Source organism: Anolis carolinensis, chromosome 3 (genome assembly GCF_035594765.1).
Source record: "Anolis carolinensis isolate JA03-04 chromosome 3, rAnoCar3.1.pri, whole genome shotgun sequence".
NCBI lineage: Eukaryota > Metazoa > Chordata > Lepidosauria > Squamata > Dactyloidae > Anolis > Anolis carolinensis.
Window position 1 is genome coordinate 239,798,004 of NC_085843.1, and position 11,763 is coordinate 239,809,766.

The 11,763-nt window shown below is 40.3% G+C and overlaps 1 protein-coding gene across 1 annotated transcript; it reads left to right on the forward strand.

Moving 5' to 3' along the window:
- Positions 1-258: 258 nt before the first annotated feature.
- Positions 259-10,888, forward strand: procr (protein C receptor). The gene is made up of 4 exons (XM_003218368.4): positions 259-502; positions 5,669-5,920; positions 8,116-8,385; positions 9,411-10,888. Exons 1-4 carry the CDS (start codon positions 442-444, stop codon positions 9,521-9,523), a joined length of 696 nt encoding a protein of 231 aa, XP_003218416.1. The 5' UTR covers positions 259-441; the 3' UTR covers positions 9,524-10,888.
- Positions 10,889-11,763: the final 875 nt, after the last annotated feature.

Below are 11,763 nucleotides of genomic sequence, written 5' to 3' on the forward strand. Positions count from 1 at the left end.
AACTCTCTACAGAAAGCGCAGTTGTCTGCCCCCTGCTATAAATGGCATTTTAGCTATATATACCCCCTTTCCCTCTCCACTTCAGTGAATAAACTTGCAACAACCAGGAAATGCTTAGTATTTTAAATAACATTTCCCAGCTTGAATTTGGGATGTAGGAACAGAGAGGAAAAGTCTGGCAAGGAAAAGGAGTCAGTTTCTCAGCTGCAGATGTAGGAAAAAGGAAAACACGCCCCACCCGCCCATTCCCAGCCAGCTGGCCTCCCCCTTTCAATCCTGGCTTGGCAAGTTAGAGAGAGGGAGTCCTGCTTGTGCTTGCTTCTCCAAAGAACCCTGCTCAGTGTCCTGAAGCTTAAAAGTGCTTGTCTCCCACTTCTGGGACTCTTAATATCTCTGGGAACCTTTGCTCTTAAGTACTCCTGGCTTTTGTGACTCTTGAGAATGTTGTTCTTCAACATGTTCCTCCTGTCTTTGGCCCTGTGCCACTGGGCATATGGTGCAGGTGAGTGGAAATGCATGGCTTTCTGAAGCATCTGGCTTAAAATCTCAACTCTACAAAGATATAGTTAGGCTCATGAGGGTATGTTTGGTGTAGATTTATAAAGTTGAGGATACATTTGTTTTATATAATTTTTTGAAACTGTGCACATGATTATTATTTAGGGCACAGTTAACTTATTTCTGACCGCAACTTCTAGAGTATTACAGCTAACCAAGACCAAAACTGATTGGAGGATTTTGAGAGCTATTGTCTAAAATACTAACGTTTCCAAGTTCTGGCATACAGTTGGATCTCCATATCTGCAGATTTAACCACCCCCCAACTTTAAAATATTTTGTTAAAATTCTCAAAAGCAAATCTTAATTTTGCTAGTTTATATAAGGGACACCATTTTGCTATGTCATTGTTCACCAGTTTTAGTAGCCAGGGGATCCAGAAACCAAACTTTAGTTGATATCAAGGACCCACGGTATATGATACTTCGTCCTTGAACTTTCAGGAGCATTTCAAATGGCAGTTGGATGGTAGTAAGAACAAAGGTGGCTAGGTTAAGGACCATGTAGCAGAAGTCTGATTTGTAATAATTTCACATTACCTGCGTTAATTGGGTTACCAAGTGCCCTGATGCTTGTGTTATTAGCAAATTTTTTATGTCTGGCAACTGTTGATGTGATTTTGTCAGTATGTGTCGGTGTATGTATTTTCTCACTACTCACCATCCTATTATGAACCATACATTTTCATATATCAACACAAATACATGTGTGCAATTCTTGATAGCATTTAATGAATCTGATTGTTCATGCTGGGCAATAAACTTTAGTTTATGAACTAGTTTGTCAGTTCATGTATTTGTTAAGACAGATTAACACAGTTGTGCGTATGTGCCTTTAAGTTATATATCACGTGTGGTAATCTTATTAATTTCATAAAAATTTCCTTAAGCAACGAAGTCAGTTCCCACCTCTGAAATATAGTCTACAGCACCTAGTCTCCTATCCAAGGACTGGCCAGGATCTGATGCTTTTAGTGTATTTGGGCTAATACAATTTGTTGTTGGTGTGTGCCTTCAAGTCATTTCTGAATTATGGTGACTGTAAAGTTAACCTTTCACAGGGTTTTCCAGGGCGGAGAATATGTAACTTGTCCAAGGTCACCCAGTGGGTTTCAATGGCTGGGGGGGGGGGGCAAACCCTATCCCTCAGAGTTGTAGCCCATCAGTCAAACCACTAACCACTATACCATGTTGGCTCTCTAAGGAAATGGATACAGTAATCTAGTGAATTTTTTCAACCTGATCTTTCTGAAGATAATTTTCACTGAGGGCGGTGCTTCTTTCTTTACCAATTTGGCCTTTCCAAATTGATCTCATTGATACCTGTAGGTATCTGGCTAATAAATGGTTCATTCGTCAAATAAATTATTATTTTTAAACAATTTACTGACTGAATTGAACAAGTTTGTTTGGAAATTCTAAATACATCTATTAGAGCTTTATAAGAAAGCCAGCATGGTGCAGTAGTTTAAAAATTGGACTATAACCCAAACAACCATGGGCTGAATCCCTGCTCAGACACATAAACCCATTGGGTGTCCATATGAAAGTTCCATTTTCTCAGCCGCAGAGGAAGGCAAAGGCAACACTTCTCTGAACAAATCTAGTCAAAACCCTGTAATAGTGTCACTTTAGGGTTAACATCAATCCAAAACAACATGAAGCCACATAACATCAAACCTTTATAAACAAACTGAGAAATCGTATGGGACAAATAGTATATTAAAATGTTTTTAAGATATAAAGAAAACTGAAACGTTGAGGAAAATACTTGGAAATTCTAGTCATTGTTAGTAAGGTAGATTTAGTGTCTACCTAAGACAGTTGTATAAGACAAGGAGCTACAGACAGGGAACTGGAAATAATTGTAACCTTGTGCATAAAATCCTGTTAGCAATAACTCTTCTTAACCTAACAAGGACAGACTTGCTGATCATTTAAAAGAAAGAACAAGATTGCCAGGCTATCATTGTGCAATTGAAATGACCATTATGATCTGTGGAACAATGGCCTCTGAAATAATGAGCAATCAGTCCTTAAGATAAGGTGCACCTACAAGGTTGGTAGGCAATTTCAATATATTGGAAGGAACATTCTTTTAATAAGTCACTTTTACTCATGCTAGCAATTCCTTCCTACTCGTACGTGCACTTTCTTCCATTCATTTTTATCACACACACATTGCACAATCTTTGTTGTTGAAAAAAGTGTTGCTTCCAAATCTTGAATGCAACTCTCTTATTAGCTGGCATCAGAAATGTGTTCTTTAAACGTTTTCTCCCCTAGGACTATGGTGGGCTACTTATGCATTTCTTTCCCAAGCTGTTACACTTACCACAAGCTACTCTTTTTCTGTTTAGATTTCTTGAAAGGAATTTTACTCTTAGTCACTTCTGTGCATTCACATTCTTTATGCCTGCTCACATGGTCTTTTGGGCAGTTTGGCAGAAAGTCAAGAGTGATGGAATGTAGTTCTTCTAGACTGCTGTGACTTATCATACACACATGCTGGCTGTCATGAGCCTGTTCACACTACAGATGCAAAGGAGTTATTATACCACATCAACTGTCATGGTTCCATCTCATATAATCCTGGAATTGCATTTAGAAGTGCTTTAGCACCTCCAGAATACAAACCCCAGATTCCATTGAATAAGTAGAATAATAGTGCTATAATGATGGGCCCCATGTAACTAACTGAGGGACTAGGCAGCAAATGCCCCAGTAGTAGTGGGATTTCCTTACCATGCTTTGGGTGCATCAATTGAAATATAAGGCAACACTTTGGAGAGGGGTGTTTATCTCCAGCATGTGGCTCATTTAGTGAAGGAAGGATCGTGTGACTTGGAGAGGATGCTAAAGTGAAGAGCTTGGCTCTCATGATTCCCCTGTCTGAAGCTTGCACCAGCCTCTTTGCCTTTCCTGGAGGCTTTTACCTCCATGTAAAAGAGGCCAGGGTGAAGAGACCATGCTCTGCCACTTGCTTATTGCTTCAAGGGTTCCTGACAACCTTGAAGTGGCAGCATTTGAAAATTAATACCAGCCTTGCTTTCTCCAGAAAGGAAAGAATGCCTAGGACATCAGAAGCTGGCTCTCTTGTGGACTGGCACTCAGGGAGCCTTAAAATGCAAGTGTCCAAAGCTTTCTGCTGTCTCTAACCTTCTCTACATACCAGAGAAGGCCCAGATCAGCAGATAGAAGCTCCTTTTAGCACTGCTGCTTTGGGATGGTCCAAGCACGTTGAAGGCTTCTGTTGGCACAGCCATTCTATTCAATGTGGAGATGGCCTAGACTGGCAGAAGCAAGTATTAATGGGTTCTGCCACTTCAGGTATCTTTAGTGTCTTGAAATATCTGTTATTTATTTATTACGTCAGAAGCAAACGGAGGTTACAAGTTGCAATGTATTTGAAAACACAAAGTTTAAAAAAACACAACAACTTGGCATTATACTAAAGGTCATTTGACAAGTAGCTGGCCACTTGGAGTGCCTCTGGTGTTGCTGTAAGAAGGTCCTCCATAGTGCATGTGGCAGGGCTCAGACTGCATTGTAATAGGTGGTCTGTGGTTTGCTCTTCTCCACACTCGCATGTCATGGGGCCACTTTGTAGCCCCATTTCTTAAGGTTGGCTCTGCATCTCGTGGTGCCAGAGCGCAGTCTGATCAGTGCCTTCCAAGTTGCCCAGTCTTCTTTGTGCCCAGGAGGGAGCCTCTCATCTGGCGTCAGCCACTGATTGAGGTTCTGGGTTTTAGCCTGTCACTTTTCGACTCTCGCTTGCTGAGATGTTCCTGCAAGTATCTCTGCAGATCTTAGAAAAACTATTTCTTGAAATCTTGAAACTATTTCAAGAAATCTTGAAACTATTTCAAGAAATCAAGAAATATCTGTATTAGAGCCACTATTTCTACCAAGTTGGAACTGCCACTGCAGAATAATTTAGCAGAGTATTTAATGTATTTAGGAAAGTTAAGGTCTAGTATCAGGCTACACTTGTGCTATTCAAAGTAGAGATCTGCCAGTGGTGCTGGTATGTGAACTGTGGTAGTTTCCCTGTGACAATGTTTGAGGAAATAAATAGTTGTTGCCAATGGGCACAAATATGGTGCCTGTGTTTGACACATTGGGGAAAATGCCTTGCTTCTTTATGGGGGAAGAACTTAAGTCAAGCCTAGGTATCATTCCATATGTGCCACAATTTAGCAGATTGCTGTCTCAGGCCAAGTGCCATAAGTTAGCTAGCCCTGGTGTTTTTAATGTGGCTTCGAGAACATCATTCTTGTTTTCTTGGCAGCCCTCTTGTGGGGCTTCCTCTAACTGCCTCCGCATTTAGTATTTAATGGCTTGACCACAGAGTGATGCCTAGCCACTCCTGTTCACCTTGCAGCTGCTTTTTTATGACCCTCAGAGGAAGGGCAAAGTAAAACTGCCCAAAGTTGGAGCCTTACGTTTCAGACTAGCTTTAGGATAAGAAGGCATTGCTATTTAAAACAAGCAAAAGCATGTCCTCTGCGCAGAAGGAAGCAGCAGGCTAACCCCTGACATTGTTGATTCTTTTGTTCCACTACCAGAAAAGCAAGTAAGCCACCAAAGGGGTCACAGGAAATGGTGGTGCCACTCAGTCTGGGAAATATTATGGGAGCGTAGCCAACAAATGAATGCCCTGCAGAGTGCAGTGAACACAAAAGCATCCCTTGGGAGGAGAAACCAAGCAGGGCATTCCTTCCTTCCTTCCCGAATATGGGATATTTCCTCTGGCAGTCTTTCAGCCTTTTTGTTTGTCATTGTGCCTATAAGAAAAAAGAGAGAAAACTGTTTAAAAGAAGCCATGCTGTTATTCTCATTTGATGTTTATTGATTATTGTGGTTTTAGTGATACCTTATTCGTATTTCATTGTCTAAATTGTATTACTTTGTTTTTAACAATGCTTGTTAGCTGCTTTGAGTGCTATTTTAAATGGAATAGCACTAAACGAATATAATAAAAACAAATATTTCCTTTTCAGTGCTGTTTACAGGTGAACATCACATTATTTAAGGATATCAGTAGACTAGTGTGGGATGAAGCTTTGGCCTCTTCTTTAACCTTCAGTCATTTCTGTTTTTCTGCTCAGAATCTCATAATTTCACCATGGTCCAGTACAGTTACTTCCCAAACAAGACTTTAGTGGAAAGTGTTGGTTATGCCACTCTAGATGGGACACGCACCCACACCCTGGAGAGCCATAATGGACATGTCAATGTGAGCCAGTTACTCCCACTTGAGACTTCAGATCGCTGGGAGATGAGGAGAACCCAGCTACATGATTATCTATCCCGTTTGAAGGCCCTGGTCTATTTGCTTACCCTAGAAAGGAATATATCATGTGAGTAATTTTTATTGTACTTTTTATTCAGCATTACTGAAAGTCATTGTGAATTCAATTTTTTGCAAGAAATGTGTGTGTGTGTGTGTGTGTGTGTGTGTATAGAGAGAGAGAGAGAGAAAGAGAGAGAGAGGTAAAGGTTTTCCCCTGTCATTAAGTCTAGTCATGTCCGATACTGGGGGCTGGTGCTCATCTCCATGTCTAAATCGGGCCAGCATTATTCATAGATACTTCCAAGGTCATGAACTGCACAGAGCACCACTATTGTCTTGCCGGAGTGGTACCTATTGATCTACTCACATTTTCATGTTTTTGAACTGCTAGGTTGATAGAAGCTGGTGCTAACAGTGGGAACTCACCCTGTTCCCCGAATTTGAACCACCAACCTTTCAGTCAGCAAGTTCAGCAGCTCAGATGTTTTTCCCGCTGCGCCACCAGGGTCTCTCTCTCTCTCTCTCTCTCTCTCTATATATATATATATATATATATATATATGTGTGTGTGTGTGTGTGTGTGTGTGTGTGTGTGTGTGTGTGTGTATATATATATATATATGACTAAATGTTAGGAAGGGCCAATCCAGCTACAGTAGAGTCTCTCTTTTCTAAAATAAACGGGCTGGCAGAATGATGGATAAGCGAAAATGTCAGATCATCAGAAAGGATTAAGGAAAAGCCTATTAAATGTCAAATTACATTTTTCTGGGCAGCAATGTGCTGTTTGATTTTTTAGGCAGCAATGCGCAGCAGGCTTCTTACCAGGAGGGGCAAGACACAGCCCGTGCAGGCTGGATGTTATGCCGAACAAGAAGTCTGCATCGCTGTGTCTTGCCCCTCCCGGCAGGCGCCCAGAGCACAGAGAAGCCTGCTGTGTGTTGCTACCTAGAGAGACAGCTGTGGATACGGGCAGGAGGCGGACTGTGTCGGATAATACAGAATGTCGGATGAGCAAAGGTTGGATAAGTGAGAGTCTACTGTATTACTTAATGGCAGAATATTCCTCCTTACCCAGTCTGCAAATCTCCTGGTATATTATTTGATGAACAACTATGCTACTTCCTAACACACACACACACACACACAGAGGGAGGGAGAGAGGGATGGAACTAAATGTTAGAAAGTAGCATAGCTATTGATCAAATAATATACCTGGAGATTTGCAAACTGGGTAAGGAGGGATATGCTACCATTTAGTAATAGCTGGATCAGCCAGGCATGTCTCATTCTACACATTTTAATTGTAGCCAAGGCAACAATTGTTGTGGTTAGTGAAATACGACACCATTATCATATATACAGAATACTACACATGCTGAACCTTCGGCCATGTATATGCAATTGTTCCGGGACATTATATGTTTTTAACTTGCTCTTCTCACAATTTTGGCTTATATGGCAATTGAAACAAAGTTTCATTTAGTGGTGTGTGCACTCACCATTATTAAGCATGTTGTATCCCTATGAACTATTTAAGTGCTTTATAGCCAAACAATAGATTTCAGTCTCTGTTAGTCTGTTTCATTTCCAAGCACCAATCTAGGCATTATTTCCCAATGTTGTAAAATGAGTAAGTTATACTTGTAATATCTGGGGATAAAAACAGGCTCATTGCCAAGATATCTTTCCTCAGAAAAGGAGTCAAGGTGTTACAAAGTGGTTTGATTTGATTCAGCCACATGCATTCTACAAGGTATAATTTCTTAGCGGGGAAGTTGGATTGTATTGCAAGAATGCATTGCTGAAATCTGACCCAGCTCTTGGATATTGCAGTTCTTAAGAAATGCTTTGAGACCTCAATAAAAGATCAAATAAAAAAGAGACCAGATTTTAAACGAGGAATGGAGATGCCATAAAACAGCTGCTTTATAGGATCTTTATAGCACTATTCCAACAGGCATTTGCCTAAATATTCAAGGGCTAAAATCTGTATGTGAGTGGGGACCAAAGATACAAGGGGATAAAACAGCTATCTGAAACTATTTCACGAAGGTGTGTTTTCAGGGAGCTTTAGCGGATTCTCTTTGGTGGCAAAACTGGATTGGTTGCCATCAGATGCATGAAATAGCCATTGGCAGAATCACTAATTTAAAGCATATTAGCAAACAACAGACAGCAGTACTTCCTTGGATTGTTCAGAAGAGGAAAATAGAAAAGGCACTGTCTAAGGAGTCTCTAACACTCTCGTTTGGATTGCAGACCCCCTCGAAGTACACTGCACTGCAACATGCCAGCTCTCTGAGAATGGTACCAGCAGCTTCTTTGAGGTTTTGCTCAATAAAGTTGAATTCCTGATATTCCGTGGAGCCAAGAATGGCTGGGAACCTTTACAAGAAACATCTGAAGCTATCTATGCCAGTACAAATTTGAACAAATATAACGAGACCAGAGGACATGTAGAGTTTTTCCTACAGGAAACATGTATCAACTTCATCAGAGAACACACTGATGTGAAAGAAGCCTTAACTGGTATGTGAAAAGTAGTTTTATCATCTCTATGCAGGGACCTCTTCCTGTATTGGTTCCTGTGACAATATGTCCAAGATAGAATAGTAAAAAATTAAAATTCCTTTAGGCAGGTTGTTATCTTTTGTGATGTTACAGCACTGTAAGTGCAAACAATGGGATGAAATGCAAAATTTGGAACCTTAAGAACTATCTCTCAGTGTTTTATAAAATAAGCCCCTAGGTAACTCACATGAAGAAATATTTTAAAAATAGTTTCTGAAGGAGGGGGATATTTTACCAACTCTAACAGGAGTCAGACCTCCTGACCTTCCTGACCTGAAGGCTGTCAGGTTCGAATCCCACCCGGGGAGAGCGCGGATGAGCTCCCTCTATCAGCTCCAGCTCCATGTGGGGACATGAGAAGCCTCCAACAAAGATAGTAAAAACATCAAAAACATCCGGGCATCCCCTGGGCGTCCTTGCAGAAGGCCAATTCTCTCACACCAGAAGCGACTTGCAGTTTCTCAAGTTGCTCCTGACACACACACACACACACACACACACACACACACACACACAAACAGGAGTCAGAGCCTCCCTGAATCGTTTGATCTCCCCTAGAAGCAGAAAAAATATGCACAGTAAATCACGTACATGTAAAAACATTACATGTATGGCTTTTCCGTATAAACTAGTGTTGTCTGTTAGCTGCAATATTCAGCTATTCTCAGCCTAGAGAATTAACAATTGTGAACCACCAACAAATTCCCATTTCTGTCAACACATGCATACTGTCCTATTTTTAACTGAAATTATTGTGGCTGAAAAAGAGCCTCTAATTTCTACCACTAAAAATTTTAACATTACCTGCAAAACTCATTTTAAAATTTGGTCTAAATCTGTAACACTTTATAATTAGCTTAGACAGATGTGCCTTAGGCATCAAAGCTAGTTGTTTGAACAGCTTTTAGCAGTGTTATTTACTAAACTAGTAGCTGCAGCATTGCAATACAGAAAGACACTCATATATTATCTTTGCCTTACAGGGAAACGTGAAGGACGCCCACACACTCCATTGGTGTTAGGCATAATCCTTGGTGCCCTCGCTATAATGGGCTTCGCTGTTTGCCTCTTCCTATGCACAGGAGGGAGGAGATAGCACCAATCACTACAGCATGTGGACTCCCAACTCTCCAGACTGCCTAGCTCAGTACAACAAGCAGGAAGATGTAGATTCTTGTTTGCTATTTTTCTGAAAAGGCTAGTGTCTGTACAGACCTTTGACTCACATATTATACTGATATGTATGATGAACGATAACACAGAAGCATCAAGGCTACCAGTATCACTGGGATATTTACTGTCTTCACAACCTTGGAGAAAAGGGCCCTTCACTCATTCATCCAAGAGGATTCCAGTTTGGACACCCCATGGCTGGGAGAGCCCCACCTCATACAAAATTTAAACATGCTGCACCAGTTCTGATAGTGACTTTTGATCCATTTCCAGCCCTTCACAGGGATGATTTTGACACAAATGCTTTGAACAACTTGGGATCAAGATACTCCTAGAATGCCACCTCACCTGTGTACCTAATGTCTCATGATATTTAGAGTACTCTGAAAGTCCCTTCATTGTAAAGCTGAGAGGCTTGTTACAAGCATGTTTCTTCAGTTGTAATCTCTTGGCTCTGGAATCCTTTTTGGCTATGAAAGTTCAAATTCCTTACCATCTACGTTGCTAACATTTTAGCACCGGCCTGTTTTTTGGTTTTGTTTTGTCTACAGGTAGCAAATGGAGGAAATATTCCAACATTGTTAATAGCTCAAATCTATTGCTTTCATTCCTCCAGTGATTTTAGCTTTTGTGCTTACTTGTGGTTGTATTTTAGCATCCATATTTTATTTATTGTTGTGTCAGTATGTTAGGTTAGTGCTTTGTTATAACCTTGTATTTTACTTGTATTATTCCTATGTTATTTTTAACAGCTTAAATGCCAAAAAACACTAGATCCTCTTTGATCTTGCAAGCTAACCAGAGCTAGCCATTTGGATGGGAGACTACCAACAGTCACCAGGTTATTTCAGAGAAAGAAACTGGCAAAACCACACATGTATTTCTTTCTGAAGAAAATCCTATAAAATTCATGGGTTTGCCGTTAACTGATGGGTGACTTGAAGGAACATACACACTTTTCTCCAAATTATACTGTACAATGCCTAAAGAAAAACACTTTCTAGGGCATTTAAGAAGTACATTTGTGTGTGCATGTTAGTGGACAGGGTAGGAGCAAATTCACAAACCATAGCATAAAAGAACATGTTCACACATCTTGTTCTGCAGCTTTTCACTTCTGAAGCATCTTGAAAAACTATTACCAGTATTGTTTATTTTGTTCCAACAGTTTATGAATGGATTTAAAAACAGTATTGCCATGCTATGTGGTGATTACCACTGGGTTGGAATAACTTATGAGGAATACATCAATCGGCAGCTATTAAACAGGTGGACTACATTAAATCTCCATCCCAGAGGCAGTATGTCATTGAATATCAGGAAAGTTGCCAGGAAAGTAGAACAATGGAGTACTATTGCTTTATTTGTGGACTTACTGAAAACATTGGGTTGGGTTACTGTGAAAAAAGGACGTTTATAATAAGATGGGTTTTATTGTAGAATCCAGTAGAGATCTTCCAGGTGTCTTCTGGCCTTCCAGGTGTTTTGGACTTCAACCCCCATAAATCCTAACAGCTGGTAGGCTGTTAGGAATTGTGGGAGTTGATGTCCAAAACACCTGGAGGGTTGAAGTTTGCCCATGCCAGCTCTAGATGTAGAGTTGGGCATCATATTATGTATACTATGCCTCAAGAAAAAGCATTCATATCGGAGTTGGCCAGGTAGCATCTAAGGCAACAAAAATAGCAGTTATTTTTGAAACTGTTAAATCGCTCCAAATCGCTCCGCTGTCTCCTCTCAAGTTCAACAGAGGGCAACGCATGATATTTTTTCAATAAAGACAAAACAAGCATCTAGAAATAGTTGGTGGAGGTGTGTCCATAAGGGGAATTAGGAACAGTAAAGACTAGAAATAATGCTTCTTGTGAAATTACCATTAAGCCTCTCCTTGAAACAGAATTTACAAGAGATCAAGATTCAGCTACTTTCTTTCCTTGGTATATTCCTGAGACTATGAGAGTAAGTGAACCTTGAACTATGACATTAGGTACACTATCCTTGCAACAGGAATAAGTAGGAAGCCACAAATGGTTAAGTAGCTCATGTATAAATTTTCAAGTGCTTTGAAAAAAAAAAACCCAACGTTTGATAACTGCTCAGTTAAGGCTTTCTGGATTACTGTATATCCCAAATTGCTTTCTGAAGAAACACAGACTGATTTTT